Genomic DNA, 20,948 nt, shown 5'->3' on the forward strand with positions numbered 1-20,948 from the left:
AATTTAACTACAGCTTTCTCACAGTTTAAAACTTGAGGTCAGAAAAATGTAATTCTTTTGACACATTTCACCACAAGAGGGAGCTGTTCAATAACCAGTCTCTCCTCAGAATCTCATGGTAAAACAAAGCTCTTATCAACATCTTATCACAGGTGCAATTTAATCCTAGTTATTTTTCCAGTTTGTTAAAAGTTTAAAAATAAACACTGTGTTGTTAATTTGCATTTTATTAATAATCCCAACTTTGTACACTGAGTTCATCCATCAGATACGGTTCGAATTGTTTAATCCAGAGTATTTTTTCACTTGTAACATCAGTGATGCTTAAAATGTTGCCGCCTGGTCTCAGGTAACCTCGAACAAGCCAACGAGGAGCTTCGGGCTGTGATCAAGAAGATCTGGAAGAGGACCAGCATGAAGCTGCTGGACCAAGTGGTGCCTCCTGCAGGCGGTCAGTCTTCACACTCCTGCAGACGCTGCTTCACACACATTCCTTTGCATCTCAAGGATTTATGTGATGTGAACACATGGTACTTCTTATTTACAAGATTTAGGAAGTGTCGAGCTGTCAGACTCCTTTTAGTCACACTTCAGTTTAATCTGGCGTGAAGCCACATTAATGAATCATGTGAAATAGAGTCTCAGCATCAAGTGTTTCATTTTGAAAATGATCCGATTTAAGATGCCCTTGGCTTGACACTTCTCTCTGTCTTGATACTAAACTCATCATTAGTAATGTGCTGATGTGATGATTCCAGGTAAAACCCTGCCTGGTTTCACTGATACTGGCTTTATATGGCAGGAGAAAAGAGTTGCACGTGTTTCATATAAAATTACAGCTATTTTATTATAGTGGAGCATTTATACAGTTTAATACTCACAAAAACAGTAAATATGAATATTTCAAGAACAGTATTTTGCTAACGGCAAGAGGACAAACCAGACAAACACACCTGGTAAATGTAGAGATTCCCCAGAGTGCTTATCTTCATGATTAGGGGCTTTTCTCTTTGTGTGTCCTTGTGTTGCCTTTTCTTGTTTTCTTCTCGTAGCGAGAGTCCTGACGTGCTTCAGCTGGTTCTTTCTTTTAGTGCTGCATGTCTCTGTGTGCATTTATTCGCTAACCCTCTTTTGTCTGAGTGTTTTCTGCCACAGCTCGCTCTGCTCTCGGTCGCTGGCCGCCTCGTCTTCTCTTTCTGCCGTCCTAAGCTCTTTGGAGCAGTTCTGTTTTAGTCTGCTGGCATGAAACTACTGACACCTCGATTTAGAAAACTCCATCAGACTCTGTTCAGAAAGAAAACTAAACAAAAAGAAGACTTAGCTTTAGGACAAAATGCACCAAAATACATCCGATTATTTAATATATTACTAAAGAAGAGAAACTTCACCGGCTATTTGTGGCATTTTTCACTGATGAAGCACATAAAGGAGCAGCAGGGCTGAATATTTCGGGGAAATTGGTCGATTGAGATCCCGCCGCTGACGAAACACCCCGTAACTAGCGCCCAGTTCCTGGAAGGAAACATGTTTAAACAAGTGAGACACTTGAGTCAAACCACTATAATGTGTTTATTCATTCTGAACAGCAAAACACAAATGAAAGGTCATCTGTTTTCTCTGAATGTTTCCACATGCACAAAAAAGGAAGTTTAAGCTAATTTAGTCCCTGCTGTGAACACTCATACAGTAAGTCTAAAAGGTTCATATTACTGAACACTCATATAGTTTGAATTCATCAGTCTATTTTATGATGATGGTGGTGATGATGATGATAATAATGATGATGACTATAATAATAATAATAATGTCTCGTATTTTCCAGCCCCGATGAGCAGTTTTCTGTAATGAACACAGTCGTTTGGGCAGAATTATTGCTGCATTGGCCATGGGCATAAATAGCTTATTATATAAAGTTAATTGGATAAATATAAGCTGAAAACAGACACAAGTAAATATACACACACACACACACACACACACACACACACACACACACACACACACATACACAGACAGATTCTTACACATTCGCAGACATTTTGCTCTCAGCTTGTTAGAATTAAAGATGCTGATGTTTCTTTCTGAACAGTTGCCTGTTATAGATTATCCTCAGCTGCCTCTGGTGATGTTGGGAAATGTGTGACAATCTTTCAGGCTGAACTGTGTTAAGTTCAGGTCATATCCATTTAAGAAATGATGTTTTTGTCTTGAGGCGTCCTTCCAGCTCATGTGTGTCGTCTTTAACCGACTCAGCTGCAGCTGCAGTGAGTCGAGGAAAGAGGGCCTTCAAAGAATCAAAATCACATTTCCAACACGTCACGATTCAGCTGTCTCTCTTTCTTAATGTAGCTTTTCTCCCCAGTCTGCTTCAGCAAACCGCTAATCTGAGGCAATCAGACCTGCTTATAGCCTCCTGCATGGCAGATAGTGTGTAGCTGCAGCTTCCTGTCTGGCTGTATGCCGTGTGTGTGTGTGTGAGTGTGTGTGTTGTGTGAATAGAGGATCTTTAGATCTGACTCTCGCCTCTTTGACTTTTTTTTTGCTCAGCTGCTTTCTTGCATGTGCTTCTTGCTTATCGCAGGTCGTGTTGTTGTGGGACTTTCTGAGGCTCTTCTGCTTTGTCTTTCTGCGAACAAATGGTTCTGCAATCTGTGTATTACTGTAGTTAAATGATGGTGTGTGTCAGAAATGGAACCTGTTTGAATTAACCACGAGTTTGTCTCTATTTCAAGTCAAAAAATGCAGTTGTGTAAAAGGAATTTTGGTAACACTTTACTTGAAGCCCCCCTTTATAACACATTATAAGTAGTTATAAGCACTAATACATGATCACAATGCTTTATAACTCACTATACAGCACTATACAGCATAGGATTAGGGTCAGGGTTTGGTCCTGGCATTGTGATCATCTATGAATGTTCATAACTGTAGCTACACGTGTTATAATAATGGTATTATAATGCTTTATGAATGTACTTATAATGTGTTATGCAGGGGGGCTTCAAGTAAAGTGTTACCGGACTTTTTACACATTTTTGCTTTATTGTAATGATAATTTTGTTTTTTTTCCTGAGTGACACAGAAATGAAGCTAGATTGTAGTTGTAGGTAGAGTTGTAATTTCATGCTGCATAGGTTGTGTGTGTTTGGATTTTGTTGAGTAGTTTGAGTAGTATTGAAGAATAATGTTTAATTTTTCGTTTTTGTTTTTTTTCCTAACCTGACGGGGATTTTAAATTCTTTAGTGTTGTGATCTGTTTTTGACACTGTCGATGAACCTGTCCTGCACAGAGCAGGTTTATGTTCTGGCCGTGGGTTTGGGTGCAGCGGTGCTTCGGTGTTGATCCGGTGTTGATCTGGGAGGCTTCGGTGTGTCTGGTCTGTTCACTCAGATGACGAGGTAACAGTGGGGAAGTTCTATGCCACATTCCTGATACAGGACTACTTCAGAAAGTTCAAGAGGCGCAAAGAGCAAGGCTTGGTGGGCAGGCGCTCATGGGAAAAGCTGAACACTACCTTGGCTCTGCAGGTGAGTGGAGTTAGTGTCATAGATTCCATCTAATGTTCCACTTCATAGCCGAGTATTGATCCAGTGAGCACACAGATTGGGATTAGACATGTCATTTACTGACTGCAAAAGAGTCCTTGAAAAAGTCCTTGCATTTGTTCAGTCTATGGAAAGGTTTGGTTAATTCTTATGTTAATCCTTGTAGATCTTCTGAAATAGTTGGAAATTTCATTTTGTAAAACTATATTATGCATTTTATATGTATTGAAATAATTAGAAAGTATCGCAATGCTCAAAATATCTAAAGTCAAAGCTTTGAAATGGTTCAAAATGTAAATATCTGTAAACTATTGCAAAATATTCTTTACAATAGATAATTTTCTACTATTTAATCTATGCACTAAATTTCCTTTAAAGTCCCAATTAACACCTGGATGTCAGTGCAATCAGATGTTTCTGCATGTCAGATTATGGAGCAGTGACTCTCTCTGCAGGAAGCATGGGAACGACTGTACAAACATCTGGAACTGCGTCAAGGATTACACAGAGGAACCCACACTGAACAGCTGCGCTCAAAAGAAATTTGCACAACTTTAAAACAAACCAATAATGAAATTTGTCATAGTTTTCAAATCATTATTCAAAAGTATTATTGAATGCTCTTTGTGTTAGTGTGTTTGTAGAAATCTGGACAGACCTGGACACTCTCGATCTCAGCTCAGCAGTCCTGACGTCTCACGCGCAGAGCGTGAGGCTGAGCTGTGAATGAAGCTTTCAGGTTGGGTTTTATCGGCGCTCTGTCTGCAGGCTGGCCTGCGCACGCTGCATGACATCGGACCGGAGATCCGCCGAGCGATATCGTGTGACCTACAGGACGAGGGTTTGGTGGATGCAAACGGCGAGGAAGAGGAGGAAATCTACAGGGTAACCGCCGTAAAGTTTCACTCGTTCAAACGTGGAACTGAACTGACACCGTTACACACCGACCGGTGCGTCTGCAGACATTCACTGTTTCGATGCCGTCGCTTGTCTTTCTGGCGCCCTGCAGCGTAACGGCGGCCTTTTTGGAAACCACGTCAACCACGTCGGCGGGGAGCAGCAGGGCTCGTCCCACCCCACCACCGCCACGCAGCGCCCCCTGCAGATCCTGCCCTTCTCCTGCAGCGCCTCCGTCGAACCGTCGCAGGTCAGCCGGAGAGCCAGCAGCGTCGACGGAGACGGAGAGGCGGAGATGAACTCCTCGCCCATCCAGTACAACCATCATCACCATCATCATCATCACGCCGCTCATCCCTACAACCCCCCTCACTGCAACTCCACTGGTCTTCAATCGCCAATCCCCTCCAACGCCAACCTCAACAACGCCAACGTGCCCTCGCTTCTCTCCATGACCGTCGGGAGGCCGCAGAAGTGCTTGTTGAGGCGGAGTCGCCCGTCCTCCATTAAAAATGGATCCTCAGCGACCGCGAACAGTAAAGGAGTTCACGACAAGCCCAGGAAGTCAAACTCCTTAAGGTCAGTCCGCAAACTGCTCGGAGCGGCTCCAGGAATCCGAATCAGCTCCTTGTTCACGGTGGTGGAGGAGAATGTCGTCTCCACATCTGTTAATACACCTCAGAAGTTCTGAAAACTCTGGTGGACTAAGAACTAAAGAAAATGGTGAAAAACAGATAATCAAAACAGCTGCTGTTGAGTTTGTCATGTTTTAGACTCATTAATTTGACATATTGGGGGCGGCTGTGGTTCAGTGGGGAGAGCAGTCGTCTTGCAGTCATGAGGTTGTTAGTTCGATTCCTGTCTCCCCCTGTCTGCATGTCGAAGTGTCCTTGGGCAAGACACTGAACCCTAAATTGCCCCCAGTGGGTGGACTGAGCGCCTTGCATGGCAGCCGCCTCCACTGGTGTGTGAATGTGAGTGTGAATGGGTGAATGCTAATGCAGTGTAAAGCGCTTTGGGCTCTGTCAATGCAGTGTAAAAGCGCTATATAAGTGTAGACCATTTACCATTTTACCATATTATGAGGATATTCCTTGAAAAAATTCAACCATTGCACAGTTTATTAAATCAGAAAGCCTTCACAACATGTCAAACTGAAAAAAAAACAGAGTGATTGAAGAGAGGCATGTCTGATATCCTGACCCTGAAAGTACCCAGCATGCACTGCTTCCTTCATATGCATGTATTAGCCTTGGATTTTTGTGGTCGTCCCAGAGATAATTTCACCTGTTGAATTCAGAATCGATTTTTTTAGGCTGCTAATTAATGCTAACTGATTCTAGAACATCATTCCTGTTTTACACCTGATCCTGTGGTCTTTGGAGGTATTTCCTCTCTGAGTTTAGTGAAAAGCTGGTGAATTTCTGTACATTCTCGGATTTAGCATTAAAAAAGCAACTTCCCTGTTATACTCTGGACTATGCTGCCAAATTCTCATGATGAAACATTCACTTCCCAGCTCGTATAAACCATTTTAATTAAATCCTCTTGTGTTTTGTGATTGCATGACCCCCTCTTCCCGCTCGTCTCCTGCTCGCCTGCCTGTCTGGCTGATCCATGTCCCCCTGAAGCAGGACGCGTTACTATGAGGCCTATATTAGGTACGTGCACGATGTTCCAGCTGAGCCGAGCTTCACCTCGCAGTGTCAACAATCTGAAAAACAAAACAGAGTCGGAGCTTCTTACCTGCTCGCAGTATCAGTGTTTACATCTTTTCTGAGCCAGTTCCACAGTGCAGTGTGTTGGTAATGACGTGACCATGTCTTGTCTTTTTCCTGGGATGTCAGGTCAGAGAGTGGCGGGGGTCTTTACCCCACCATCCGTCGGGAGGAGCAGGGAGGCGTGGACAGCGACGACGACCCCGGTTCAGGGGAGTACTACAGCGGGGAGGAGTTCCATGAAGACGACATCATGCTGACGAAGGACAGGTAGAGACACGATTAATCCCTCCTGAACGCAATGATCTCAGCGTTTTATCCATAACGACCACTTTGATTGTTTTTTTTTTTTTTAATTTTTAATCTCAAAGGTTGCCCAGTAAAGACTGCCAGCATGACGCAGAGGCAGATTTTGATCTTGAGATCTCCAGGACGGAGCGGCAGTCTGATAGTTTCTGTGACGATGACCAGCAGCCCATCTGCCAGGACAGCAGGCGCTCGCCCCGAAGATGGTTTTTACCCTCGCCTCAAGGTCAGCTGCAGGTTCCCGCTGTCGGGATGAAGCATGAAGGCTTAAATTCTTTCTAACCCAGCAGTTTGACTCTCTTCTTGTTTTCTCAGCCGCCAACAGACCCACGTTCAGCTTTGAGTGTCTTCGCAGAAGAAGCAGTGAGGATGAGTCTCCGCCTTCTCCGTCATGCACGGCGCTTCCACTGCACCTGGTGCAGCAGCAGGTACACACACACACACACACACACACACTCTCAATAGTAGGAATATCACCTGTAAGAACGCCCTGTGTTTCCTCAGGTGATGGCCGTGGCCGGCCTCGATGCCAGCAGACTTCATCGACTGTCTCCGACGAGGTCGCTGCGCTCCTGGGCCACGCCCCCCGCCTCCCCCATCACCCGGGACTGCTCCCCCTGCTACACGCCGCTTATACAGGTCAGTATCTCAATCTTGCAATAACAATTAACTGATATCCAATAATACACGGTTGTAGACGTAAATCATTCCCGTAAATGGTTTGTTATGTGGCGATCGGATATCAGACGTGCATCTCTCTGCACTCAGGTGGACTGGCGCAGCTCGGGCAGCGTGAGCAGCCTCCCCGGAGCGGTGAAGAGGAGCTCGTGGTACACGGATCAGCTGGACGGACCTGCCAGCCGCAGCCAGTCTCCGTCACGCCTGCAGCTGCCTGCGGACAGCTGCTCACACTTCCTTCAAAAGAGAGGCAGCGCCAGCAGCTTGGTGGAGGCTGTAAGTGGAAATCAGGAAGACCGGCCTCGTTTGATAGGATTTTCTTGCTTCTTTCCATAGTATTATGATGACGGCGTGCTCATCATTTTTATATTTGCTTCTTTAATGTGGTCAGTTGATGTGAACTTCTCAACACTAACAGCGTTTTCTTGAAAAGTGAGTTCAGTCGAAGTTTGAACACAGTTTGGACCAAAGATCTCTAAATGGATGAAGTGCAAGTCAGTTAAAAAATGATGAAGCATTTTTAAAGCAGAATAATGTGTCTGGTGGAGGAACTGTAATGAGGCCTTTTTACATTTTATGAGCTGTTACTGAGTTCACAGCTGGTAAAAACACCAACACAACAAACAAAGTCTTTTCTTTATTTTGTTTTAATTTATTGACAAAAATGTCTGTGCAAATGTAAACTCAACTGGAGCTCTGTTCTCTTTGTTATCCGCTTTGCTCTGGTCCAGAAAAAAGAAAACATACCAGAGAAGTGACGGAGTAGTGAAAACCAGTTGTGCGCACTGAATCACTCCAGCACCAACAAGGACGGCCTGAATCTTTTTTTTTTTTTTTTTGTGCTCTTTTTTTTTTGGATTTCACAATTTTCTCCTGTTCCGCACAGGTGCTGATCTCCGAGGGTCTGGGGAGATACGCCCGCGACCCCAAGTTTGTGTCGGCGACCAAGCAGGAGATCGCAGACGCCTGCGAGATGACCATCGACGAAATGGAAAGCGCCGCCAGCAACCTGCTGAACGGGAGCATGGGCAACGGCAGCGCCGGGGAGGCGGAGAACGCCGGCTCCAACTCGCACGACGACGCGCACCTGAGAGACAATAGCATCCGGGACTACAGCGACGAGGAGCCGTACGTGGCCGTCCGGTGTGAGGAGGACCTAACAGACGAGATGATATGCATTACATCCCTATAGCAGTGGCCGACACTGGATTACTTTTAGGTTTTTCCAATTAAACTTTCACTACTGTGTGGCGGCGAGGCGGCGCCTCCGCTCAGCGGCATCCTGCGGGAGAGACACGACGTGAAACAGGGACGGACAAGAGAGCGAAGTGCCTTGTTTTCTCTTTGTGTGAGTGGAGAGCAGAAAAGGTGTGTGTTGAAATGAAGATGAAATCAGTAAATATAAAAAAAAAAAAACAACCTGTAAAGCAAGCAGCCTGCCAGCTGGTCTGTCACTTTGGAGAAATTTAAGACACAATCTGGAAATTGTGGTTTTTTCTTCTTTGATATTGGGAGCTTGGTTTCAGTTATGAGGGTGTTTGCATCTGCACAGTCGTGGGTGAACAACGTTGGGACGGTCGGCCTGTTGAACTACTGAAGGCAAACCTTTGAGCGTTCTTGATGTAGACTACCAGGGGAACCAAACTGTTACAAAGCGTTTTGTATTAGAGAAGCACATTACACTGACATACAGTAAAAAGAAGTTACTGAGACATTTTTCATTGGAAAAAAACCCCAAAAGAATTGGTACAGTTGAAAAACACCATGAGGCTGATTGGTGACCCAGAATATGAGAGTTTGTCCTTCACTCATCGTCCGCTGAGATCCTGCATCCCTCGGATGGATAAAGTGCAATAGAGGATGGATAAACGGCAAAACACTGAAAAACTGTCTACAGTGAGGGTTGCGGGGATCTGGATGCGATCCCAACCACAAATCTATAAAAAGCAGGCCGCGCCACGTGTCAGCCATGTGTTGCAGACATGGAGAACTGGTAACTCGGAGCACATGGCTTTTTGTTTTGTTTTATTTTTTGCAGCCTTGAGACAGTTTCCAAAAACAGCAATGCAGGGAAAAGGTCAATAAACCATCTTTGCAATGATCCAAAGTGTAAAACCACATGCATTTAAAGACATAGCTGATCAACTGGCTGACTCTTGATGAAATAATTCCTTAGCGCTCAGTTCAGCAGCTCCAGGTCTCGTAACGTTCGTGTTGTAAGAAACCTTGATAAACGCTTCCGTGCAGTCATTTCATGGAAGAGTGACGGCCGCCGTCCACCCCCTGTAGCACCTCAAACAAACAGCTTTAAACATAGATCTCGGTCCGGGAAGCTGTGATTGAGCCAAACAGAGCTGGACAGATTCCACCAGCGAGAGTCGTGAATGTGCCTTGCATTTAGTGCAGCGCCCAGCCTCGCTGTGGAAGAAGCAACATGGTGTGTTGTGGGAAAAGGAAAACCGGCATGACTGCAAAGCAAACTTTAACAGGATCTTTTCCTTGTAGTAGACTGAAACTGGTTCTCTGTGTTTGGGAGTAAGTTAGCATTTTGGGGTTGAGGAACTGACAGTGACCCACCAGCGGTGAGATTTGAACCCTCACCCTCCAGTCAAAAAGTCACCTCCTGAAAAACTCAGAAACTTTGTTTTAATATGTGACGTTGAGTAAATACAACACACTTTAGTAAAGTCCTACAATAGACTGAGTCCTTCTCTTTTATTTAAATTATAGTTAAAATCAACATTGCAGCGTTTGCTTCTCCACTCCGACGTCTGATGCAAACACCCAGCGACAGCCCAGCGAGCAACATGACTGAAACGTGTGAGCTGACTTTGCAAAGTTATTTTTCCTGCTGCAAAATGTCTCCGGCCGTCCAGCAGCTCCCAGACTCCCTGTATTCAGTTGAATTTTGTGTATAGATGATGTGTGATTTTAACCTTTTCATTGGCCAGAATAACAGAGGCCAGTTCACCTCCGTGATTCAACCTATGGAAGAAAAAAAAAAAAAAAAACAACCTTGATATAATTATGGGAATCTTTTTTGTTTGGTTTTACTGGTGTGTTTCAGCTCCTTACGATCGGGCCGCTCCAAAGCCATCACAGCTCGTCTGTTCAAATGAAGCTGCTCCGGGTTCAGGTTCAGGTTCAGGTTCTGGATTTCAGGGCTCAACACTGCCCGTCTCTGTTTTTAACTTGAAAATGAAATCACATATCAAAGGAGAAAAAGACTTTGTCCTCAGGCATATCCTTCATGTGCAGACTGACACACACTGTAAGCCATTTACACACACGTCAGTGCTAAAGACACAAAATCTACACACTGAAATTACACTGGTGCCACGTTTTGATCTCTTTGAAAGCATGAATATTTCAAAGTGTCACCACTAGATCTGCAGATCAGGTACTTTAAACTGAATAAATGAATAACCTGAGAGGACTGATGAATGGCACGCTGACAGGATCACCCGTTTGATTCCTCCTCCTCCTCCTCCTCCTCCTCCTCCTCCTCCCCTCTTCACGTGTTGCTCACTGAGTTCAGCAAATTTCTCGAGAAAAGCACAGCGTCCGTTTCACGATAAATCAGATAAAGGGCAAAGATAAGACGTTCGCAACACAACAGGAAGGCTGTTATCGTTACACCCCCATCTGGCCTGTGTGCCAGAGGGTGGAAACGACCGTTTCTCCTCACAGTTGTTAAAATTACTTTGAACCAGCACAATGAAACGCATCAAGCATTTGTATTTCAATACGTGAGGCTGTTAACATTTTCATACTGCACACACTCATAGTAATCAGTAATTAAATGAGTAATTTTTGTCATTTCTACTTTGGGCATGAGTCACTGACTGTAAGTTTTGGTCTTACATGACCTTTAATTTACATTTTGTAAAAGAAAATGTAAAAAATTCAGTTGACGAATCACCTTCACCCTTACCTTACTCCCTTTTCACCTCTTTTTTTTTCTCACGAGAAGTCATGCTGCTTGAAAACAAAAACTGCCCACTGCCCATCATTAATCACGCCACCTTCATTCATTTCTTTTCATTGAATCATCAACATTTCTGAAAAGCAGCTCCGTGACTCACAAACCCGCCAGTCAGCAAAAACCCAGAAGAGATGAAACACCTCAGAAACCCCCCCCCAACAAAACCACACACACACACACACACACACACACACACACACACACAAACACACACACACACACACACACACACTGCCCGCGGCTGTGACATCTTGACGTGAACCATGCCAAGAGAGAAAAGCTGTGTCACTGCTGCCAAACCTTGTTTTTATTTTTTCTTGACTGAAAGGGTTTCAAGGGCTTCTTCAGATTTAAAACCAAAACATCAGTGATTATACGGGACGTGTCGGATCTTTACAACTGCTGTTTGGAGTAAAACTGTCCACTGTTATGAGTTTTTTTTATGGTTATTACAGGTTATAATAACAGCTCATGATGAATACAGCTCTGTTATGGAAGCTGTGAAAAAGTCAGCTTTACACAAAAAGGAAAAAGAAAGCAAAACATTCCTGCCCCAGACTCCTGATTGGATGGTGGAGAAAATCAAAACCAGGCCTCAAAATGTAGATTTGAAAGGTTCTCCGTTCTCCCACTCCGGCGAGCTTGAGTGATGAGGCAGGCAGGGGAAGGAGGAACACATTATTTCAAATTACTGCCATCAGTGATCGAATTTACAATTGTTATTGTTCAAAAACCCATGATGACAAAATGCTAATGTTCTCGTTCCATGTGTTTATTCTTCATCAGTTAAAAACGTTGACGTGTTCCAGGTTTAATTCTCCACAGTCAGTCACACAGATGTGCGTCAAGGTTAGATGGAACCGTTCCGTATGTATTTCTGAAGAAGGTATTAGAGCCTGCAAACGTTTTGTACTGTTTTATGGGAACAAGCAAATGATTTCCCTGCAAATATTACAATCAACAAGCCCAAACACACAAAGTAATATCTGGGAGATGGGTTTGAAAAGTTCAGATTTAGCCTGCAGCCTCTCGGCCCATGAAGACAAAACACAGATCTACACTCAGATCTACGCTTCAAATCCGTCGAATTTCAGATTTTTATCAGCAGAGAGACGCAGAAACAGAGAGCAGGACGCTTTGTTGTGCAACACAGCTTTATTTTATTTTTTTTTTTTTTGGACTGTTCCACTGCTTTACGACAATGTATAAAATCTGTACAGTGTTTGTAAAAAAAGTAAGAGATGATCTTACAGACTTCTGTTTTGTACCCATTTGTTGTATGAAACTTATAAAGCATAGCTCTATCTACTTTGTAGCAGAAGTACGAGTACCTTCTAGATTTTCTACCAATGGAAAACGAAACTCTTGTTTTGTACATTTGGATTTTTGCCTGATGAGACAATAAACCTGTGGATTTTTTTTTTGTAATGACAGCTGAATAAAGTGACGAGGACAAGGTCAGGACGGCCCGTTGAACACGCTGGGTCCCTTCATGTAAGACTGCTTCAGCACGTAAACATCATTTATCACAGTAATTCAACTCTACAGCGTAGTGCAAAGCTCAATAAAACATCACTGTAAGATTATTTAATTAATACTGCATTTTAAAAATCTTCACATTGAACTTGTTTCTGACTGGATTACACTGAAACATGCTTAATTCATGTAATGTATACAATTATATTGCAACCAGCACAGACGACAGTCAGCTTAAAGGCAACAACGGTGTAATGCGTCAAAGTTATCTTCAAAACTCTTCCTGTAAACATTAAAAAAAAAAAAAGATTTCCAAAAAACATTAAGAATCAGATCTAATCCTCTCGGACAGATTTCACATGTGTCGGTAAAAGAGATGATGCTGCAAACAGGTTGGAACGGACGTAAACATTAAATCTGAACAGGAAAACGTTATCTCAGAATGCGGCTGGGAGCCAGATTAGAGTTTAAATCAGACGTGAGCAGCTGGCAGCCGACAGGCCGGACTGGTTTAACAGGGTACAGGGGGAGAGAAGTCATTTCTGACACCGGAATATCCTCTCATTATCACATTTAATCTAAAATCTGGTTTGAAAGGTTTCCGTGAACGAATTGCACCCTTGAACAGATTTAGTTCCCAATAGAAAGATGGGACCTGTAGTGTTACGGCACTTCAGGCTGCACAGTGGTGTAGTGGTTGGCACTGCCCCCTCACAGTGAGAGGATCCCAGTCCGAGTCCCGAGGCTCATGTTCCCTGTTTGTTCACACAGGTAGAAACTTCGGTCCAAAAACATGTTTTTCATGACTCTAAACTACAGGTAGGTGTGAATGTGAGTGTTTGAGGATTCTCACCCATCGTCAGCTGGGATCGGGGTGGATGTCAGTTATATTTATATTTATCGCTATTTTAAATGAGTATTATCGTCTGTCGGGAAATAACGGCTGCTGACAAGAAATGAGACTGCCGTCAGTTTAGAGGCACTAAACTGGGCATTCATGCAAACCAGACAACAGGTTTCTATTATTAATCATCTGTCTTCTGTTCGGGCAAGAAAGCTTTTGTCAAGACACCTTCCCGACACATTCCGACGGCGTTCTCCGCCTCTGTCCGAACAGGCCGTTACATGACTGCACGACAAGGAGCGTTTCAGAGAGCCGCCGTGCCTCTCCGCTGCATGTGCTGGCTTTACACACATTTACAAACACAAGGATTCAAAGGTAACACGATCCTGTCCCCGCGCTTTCAGGAGGCGTTCCTCAGTTTCAAAATGAACTCATACTCACCACTGAATACTAAAAGTTTCAACACCTAATCTGTTACTCTGTTGGGAATAAAAAGGTTTATGAGGATTACAAAGCATTGCATCTGGTTTTCAAGGTACATTAAAAGGCAACGTGCCAACTTTTAGGCAATTGCAATTGCATTCAGATGCTTTTTGTTAAATCCATGATAAATAGTGTAAATGTTGTCAAAGTTCATCAGAGTATCACTTTTAAGTTACAATATAATGAAGTATCTGATAAAGACGAATGCGTCACTCTCCGAGGCCGTATTAAATCTTCAGTAACGGAATTCTGTCGTGTCTTTCTTCATCTAATCTCTTTGAGAAATTTAAATAGTGAACACATTTTTCCGCTAAAGCATTTTGCAAGTGGAGGCAGAACGTTTACTCTCCTCTTTTGTGGATAAATCATTAGATGCTTTTGTTGCTAAATGTCATGAAACAGCAGACTGAGAAATGTTTAACAATGCAGCTGTTTCAAAGCTAAATTTTTTAAAATCTTTGGCAAAAAAAAAAGAAAGAAAAAAAAATACAACAAAACCACAGCGAGTCTAACTCTTTTTCCACCTTATGTTAGAACTATGAATTGTTCGTCTCAAATTGGATTCATCCTGGACTACTGCCATGTAAAAGTGCTAATGAAGAAAATAACCAAAACTGGATAAAATTGACCAATTTAAAAACAGGCAAGAAGTCGTGACCGTAACGTCATTCAGTGCGTTGAGAGACTGATCTGCTGACAGAAAGCGCGGCCAACGCAGCTGTGGAATAACTATTACTGACTCATTTTTTCTCATTGTTGGGATCCATTAGCTTGAAAAAAAAGATACTTTGATGTTTGAGGATTTCATGTCGATGTAAAAATTTAGATGGTTATCAAAGCTACTAAACCTGAAAATTAGCGAATCTTTACGATTTGAATCAAGTGGCAGTTTTGCAATCAGAGGCCAGTTGGCCATGAGCTACCTGTAAGTGAATGAGGTTCAGATTAGAGGCGACTGATTATTTTCTGACCGGCGAGCTCCTCCTCCTTCACTGCTTTCCCTTCATGCGGTTCATCTCTGCGTTTCGAGCGTCGGGGGTCGGTACACGGGGACGCCCGGGTCCACCAGAGGGGGCCGTCCTCTGATGATGTCCGCCGCCTTCTCGGCCATCATGATGGTGGGGGCGTTCAGGTTGCCGCTGACGACGCTGGGCATGATGGAGGCGTCGACCACGCGCAGCCGCTCCAGCCCCAGCACGCGCGTGCTAGAGTCCACCACGGCCGCGGGGTCGGACGGCGAGCCCATCTTGCAGGTGCAGGACGGGTGGTAGGCGCTGTCGGCCTTCTGCCGGACGAAGGCGTCGATGTCGGCGTCGGACTGGACCTGAGGGCCCGGCTGGACTTCGGCGCCACGGAACGGATCGAAGGCCTTCTGGGCGAAGATCTCTCTGGAGAGCTTCACGCTCTGCCTGAACTCCCACACATCGATCTCTGAGGGGGGATCAGGTGACGGTGACCAGAGCGGCTTTAAAGGTGTTCAGGTATTCAGAGAGACGCAGCTTACCGGTGGAGAGGTAGTTCGGCTGCAGGATGGGATGGTCCAGAGGGTTTGCGCTCTTCAGCTTCATCCAGCCGACACTGGTGCTTCTCATTGGTCCGACATGAACCTGCAACAGCAACCGTTCAATCCCAACATCATCCTGTTTCATGAGAAAAATACCCAGGAGATAAAATCTACCTATCCTTGTGATCAATGCTTCTGATTATATATACATCATGATGTCCAGTAAGATTGCAGGAAGTCAATCAGTCAATACAGTCAATTTGCAATTATTAGCAGGCCCTGCAGCGGTGCAGCGGTTCCCTCACACTGATATTTGGAAGCATTTCTTTGTAGAGTTTGAAGTAACTAAATTCCTTTTGACCATCTTTGACCTTTTGACCCGATTTGTGAAGCTTCAGATTAACCTTGAATGATTTCCACCCTCACCGTTCTCCGAAATGTGGAAATGTGAGCAACATTATACTGAGTCAAGAATTTCTTTTTGTTTGTTTTTTTTTGTTAATAACAATCAGCTTTGGTTAGCTGGAGTCTATTCAGGCTGCTGCGTTATCAAAACGAAATTAGTTAATATTTGTTTATTCAGTTTTTGCTGCATTTATCCTCTAAATTCAGGCTTGTCTAATAAAATTCTTTCTAAATTCAGCATTTCAGTGCTACTGGTTTAAATTCTACCTGCAACAAAGATTCTGTTACGTGAAGCACTTTAAAAAGTGATACACAAATACTGGTTATGATTAAGATCGTTGGTTGTGTAATCACTGTTGAATGTTTTGCACTCAGTGTGATGTTTGTATCTCCAGCAACTCAAACACTACAGGTGGGTGAATGACACATAGTCTGGCCCTGAGGTGAGTCACTGGGACACGATGATTCTTTTATAACCATCTTGACGAGTTCAGTGGCCATAAAATACAAAGAGTGAATTCTCCTGAATAATGTGAGGCCTGCAGCCCTGCGGGAAGCCCCTGGATCAAGTTCACACAGAGCAACTCGAGAGGATGTCTGAGGTTTATCTGGTAATTCTCGATCACTCGTGATCGTTTTTATATTAAATATTACATTAAGTGTACGTGCAGCTCTGCAGGTACTCCCCTGGCAAACGTGCACCACGTGACGTCCTTATCAGGCTCAGTGGAATTAACTGCACATAAACTGGATTTCTCCGGAGTGTCTTAGCAGGTTTTTCCCTCCCAGGTAGCGGAACAGTCGTAACAGAGTGGCGGCGGCACATGCAATAAAATTCTCACCATCCATTCACACCAGAGCTCTCCTGAACAGCAGCGCCGGGTACCTGATAAGCCTCGATCTTGGAGGGAACTCGCCCGTGGTCGATGACTTGTGAGGGCAGGAAGTGAAACTGGATGTCGGGGTGGGCGACATGAGGCCGGCTGCGGATGAAGCCTCCGCTCTCCAGGTGGGCCGTGGCTCCATAGCCTGCGGGGTCGATGAAAGAGAGACGGCGTGACGCAACCTGTCAGGCCGGGCGTCCGTGAAGATCTGGCACACGCCCCGTGGTTACCTGTGAACATCGTGAGCCACTCCAGGCCGATCTTTATCATCCGGAAGGGTTTCTGGGCCTTGTACAGGGTGATGGGCTTGGTGCACTGCTGCTGCACGTACAGCTCCAGGTGGTCCTGCAGGTTACTGCCAACGCCTGAGAGACGGCGGCGGCAAGGAGAGGACCAGCGGTTCACAGTGAAGAGAAAGAAGCGATCGCTTAACTGACAAAGGTGTTCACAGTATTAACTTTATGAAACAGATTCATCTGGAGCAGACGTCTGAAACCAAAAAAGACGTTTTGTCCACCAGATAAAATCCATCTGGATCTTTAAAATGAGGATACAGCTCATTGATCTGCAGCAGATACAAAAACTCTGTTCAAGGTGGAATTTATAGAATTTCTCAACTATAATTTTGAATATTTCAGGAATTATTTTAGCTTCTTTCAATGGTTTTTATCTTCCGAATGGACTAACCTGTTTCAGTCATTTGAGTTATTTTTTTTCCTTTAACCTGATCTAGTAGTTAAATTTATTTGATTAATTCCAATGATTTTAGTTGTCATTGAGCTTTTTAACCTTGTCCATCTTTAGAAATTTTCGGTGCCCACAGTTGTTTGCCTTTAGAGTGGTTTCAGCTAGTATTTTCTTTTTTAAACAATTTTAGCTGCCTTGGGCAGCTAATCCAAATTTGTTTCAGCTATTTTGTCTGTTTTACTGCTTGTAGGTGATTGTTTTAACAATTGAGTTGTTTTTAGATATGTTGGTTACTTTGTCTCCTGCTTGTTTTAGCTCTTTCCAGCCCTTTTAAGCATAACACACACACACACACACACACACACACACACACACACACACACACACTGCACCTGGTAAGTGCTGGATCACAGGGATGCTGTGTTGCTTCAGATCATCTGCGTTTCCGACCCCGGACAGCATGAGAAGTTGAGGAGAGTTAATTGCCCCTCCACTCAGGATCACCTCTTTCTCTGCGAAGACCTGAACATGACACAAACTTCACCTCAGCTCCCAGATCGGGCACAGTTCAAGATAAATATGAGTAGAAGATGCCAGAATTACATCATGAACTAATGTCAATATCCGTCTCACCTTCTTGCTTTCTCCGTTCTGTGTGTATTCAACTCCCACAGCTCGGCTGCCCTCAAACAGTATCTTGGTGGTCAGACAGCGCACTTCTGCCTGCAGGTTGGGTCGGCTCAGGGCAGGCCTCAGGTAGGCGCTGGCGGTGCTCCACCTCTGTCCTGCACAGATGTGGTCAGTGACGTAGAAAAGCTGATTTATATAAGACACCATTCGGACAGTAATACACTTTCTATTCTTTAGGCTCTGAAAAGAGTGTTTGTGCTGAGAAGCCTGTGAAAACTGCCTTTCAGCACCCGTTCTTTGTTTTCCAAACCTTTATTAATGGTCATGTCCATCCAGCCCAGGCCTTCCTGCTGGTATCCGTTCATGTCGTCGGTGAAGGGGTATCCCGCCTGCTGCCCCGCCTCGATGAACGCAGCGTGAAGGGGATGGTTGGTTTTCCCTCTGGAAACATGTAGAGGTCCGTCCCCACCTCGATACCTGCAACACAAACAAAGACGAAGGCGGTTCCACTTGAAGTGAAACAGAGGTTGGAAAAGCAGGTTTGGGGTTTGGAAGTTTGCAGGTTTGAATGTCACTGCTGACAGATGAGCATCCTGAGACGTAGATATCACTGATTCACTGATTAATACCAGATTTTAGAATAAGAACAATAACAAAACTTAGGATTCTTCTCAAAATGCATCAATTCGACAGCACAGAATGACTGTCATGTTAGTTTTGCATGATTACATTCTAATACATTCAATAACAAAGCAAATACACATTTTCCATTCCTGGAATATGCAGTACAAAATACCAGACTGAAAGATGTTACACACACAATTCTGACACATACTTTTTAAAGATCTCCCTTCTGAAAGTTTTGCTCCATGTCTCTCAGCTACCTGTTTTCTCCCAGCTCGTGACACTGAGCTTTTCTGAAGTACGGCAGGCAGTGGTCGTAATCCCAGCCCTCAGCGCCCTCTCTCTGCCAGCGGTTGTAATCCTCAGCGTGGCCGCGGATGTACACCATGGCATTAAGCGACGAGGACCCCCCCCAGACGCGGCCCCTGGGCCAGTACATCACCCGGTTGTTCATGTGGGCCTGAGGTAAAGTGTGGTAGAACCAGTTCACCCTGAGCAGAAAAGATGGACGTCAACACGGTAATAGCAGCTTAACAACACGTCACTTTAGGAATCTGGTGTGAAAAGAATATATGAAAATTATTTTTAGAGAAAATGCCACACTTGTCATCACAGAGGTTGTAGGTCAGGGCGGCTGGCATGTGGATCTTCCATGTGAGACGCTTGCTGCCCAGCCACAGGTCCTTGGGTCCGGCCTCCAGCAGCAGCACAGACTCATGGGCGTCCTCAGACAGGCGGTTTGCAAGTACACAGCCCGCTGAGCCCGCGCCCACGATAACATAGCTGTAGGACGGCGCTTTATTCCCCGTCGGAGGGGAAGCGTTCCGATGGGAGACACTGAAGTGTCTGAGGAAGCTGGAGGAGGAGGAGGAGGATGGGGAACACAAAAAGAGAGACGTTCTGGAATAGAAGTGCATTTCTTTCTTCATGAATCGGCCCCGGGTCCATGACAGAGCTTGTCGGGCTCCAGTTTGGCCAAGCGTGGCCAAGGACATCATTCTGGGAAAGTTTTTCCTTTGTGACTGAATAAGAGAACAAAACACAGAACAATAAAAGATACATCAGATGAAGAACTACAACGTGAGCCGCACTGCCTTTTTCGAGTAAAACAGGGAGTGTTTTAAAAAAGAGTCACTACAAACAACATGATTTATCGCTCTAATTATTTGGGAAGTTTGTAGCAAGTAAAAGTTCAGTATCTCAGGAACATGGGTGGCTAAAAATAACAGAAGAAGTGAAAAGTGAAAAGGAAACCTGCACTGTCCAAATGTGTATGGAACTTAAAAGTCTCAGAAGTTTCTAAATCAGCAAAAGGTCAGTAAATGACTCCAAGCTGCTGATAATATCTGAGGTGTGTGTTTGTGTTTGTCTTTTGGAGAAACAGTTGTTGAAGATTAGATTGTATTTCACTGATAAGACTGTTGCAGAAACACTGAGTCAGCTTCACTCAAATAATAAACAACTACATAACGTGGAGGATAAATCTGGTTTGAGTGTGTGTGTGTGTGTGTGTGTGTGTGTGTGTGTGTGTGTGTTAACTGAACTCCAATAACCTGCTCGGCTCTCGAACTTTATCCACAATGAGAGTATAGTTCAAAGTAAAGGAGAAAATGTAAACCTGTTGTCATGACTCCAGTGCAGTATGAATCTAGGTCAGGTCAGTTGTTTACTATCAGTTCACTGCAGAGCATAAGCAATAAGTCTGCAATGTAAATATAAAGTGTTTAATATCCTCTCCACAGATAAAAGTACCCATCTCGAGATGCGACACTTGTTCGGAATCTTTAAGGTGTTTAATTTTCTGCAGTGTCTGTTGAACATTTCCACCCCGTCTTTATGGTCGAGAGGTCAAACTGCGCGTCTGCTGCACTGAAAACGCTTTGGAAACGCTTCAAACCACCAGAAAGACTCCGCTCACCGTCTTTAAAGAACTCCAGCTAAAGGTGGCAGCGCTGCAGAGACATTAGTCTAGTGTTAAACCCCGCATTTGTTCGGGGTTGTGATTATTTGGGAGCTACTGAGTGGTTAGCTGCGCACGGGACTTCGTGCAAAACTTTATTCAAATCTGCTGTAACTCCAAATAAAACTTCACCAGCCGTGACTCCAAGCGGTGCTCGATCAGTTTGATGACGAAGACGTGGAGATGCAGGGCGAAGTGCTGTAATAAAAAAGTGAATAACGGGTGTCTTACCTTTATTTTTGGACTGTAACGGGAGACTGGACTGAGCCGAGCCTGAGGCTGTGAGACTGGAGTGGGCGGGGCCTGCGCTCGAGCGGTGGG

General features: G+C 44.3%; 2 protein-coding genes and 1 long non-coding RNA gene across 3 annotated transcripts in view; 1 reads left to right on the plus strand and 2 right to left on the minus strand.

Annotated features, from left to right (window-relative positions):
* Positions 1–8,368, plus strand: part of cacna1db (calcium channel, voltage-dependent, L type, alpha 1D subunit, b) — a 61,732-nt gene extending 53,364 nt beyond the window's left edge. Inside the window, exons 41-51 of the mRNA XM_030118450.1 lie at positions 350–451; positions 3,392–3,528; positions 4,315–4,431; positions 4,556–5,022; positions 6,075–6,104; positions 6,291–6,431; positions 6,533–6,693; positions 6,783–6,895; positions 6,972–7,106; positions 7,236–7,421; positions 8,032–8,368. Of these exons, the coding sequence (XP_029974310.1) occupies positions 350–451; positions 3,392–3,528; positions 4,315–4,431; positions 4,556–5,022; positions 6,075–6,104; positions 6,291–6,431; positions 6,533–6,693; positions 6,783–6,895; positions 6,972–7,106; positions 7,236–7,421; positions 8,032–8,337 (1,895 nt within the window). The 3' untranslated portion in view covers positions 8,338–8,368. The remainder of the gene's footprint in view (positions 1–349; positions 452–3,391; positions 3,529–4,314; positions 4,432–4,555; positions 5,023–6,074; positions 6,105–6,290; positions 6,432–6,532; positions 6,694–6,782; positions 6,896–6,971; positions 7,107–7,235; positions 7,422–8,031) is intronic.
* Positions 1,187–6,528, minus strand: LOC115407991 (uncharacterized). Its single transcript, XR_003933722.1, has 3 exons — positions 6,190–6,528; positions 1,389–1,512; positions 1,187–1,300 (listed from the first exon to the last, which is right to left on the minus strand). It is a non-coding gene; the product is annotated as an uncharacterized LOC115407991 (long non-coding RNA).
* A 4,145-nt stretch (positions 8,369–12,513) lies between the features above and the next one.
* chdh (choline dehydrogenase) lies at positions 12,514–20,873 on the minus strand. The gene is made up of 10 exons (XM_030118486.1): positions 20,859–20,873; positions 19,271–19,689; positions 18,928–19,158; positions 18,354–18,520; positions 18,047–18,198; positions 17,806–17,935; positions 16,957–17,091; positions 16,729–16,871; positions 15,438–15,540; positions 12,514–15,364 (listed from the first exon to the last, which is right to left on the minus strand). The coding sequence occupies exons 2-10, from the start codon at positions 19,663–19,665 to the stop codon at positions 14,946–14,948; spliced, it is 1,875 nt and encodes a 624-aa protein (XP_029974346.1). The 5' UTR covers positions 19,666–19,689; positions 20,859–20,873; the 3' UTR covers positions 12,514–14,945.
* Between the last annotated feature and the right edge of the window lie 75 nt (positions 20,874–20,948).

Source organism: Salarias fasciatus, chromosome 20 (assembly GCF_902148845.1).
Source record: "Salarias fasciatus chromosome 20, fSalaFa1.1, whole genome shotgun sequence".
In the NCBI taxonomy this organism is placed as follows: domain Eukaryota; kingdom Metazoa; phylum Chordata; class Actinopteri; order Blenniiformes; family Blenniidae; genus Salarias; species Salarias fasciatus.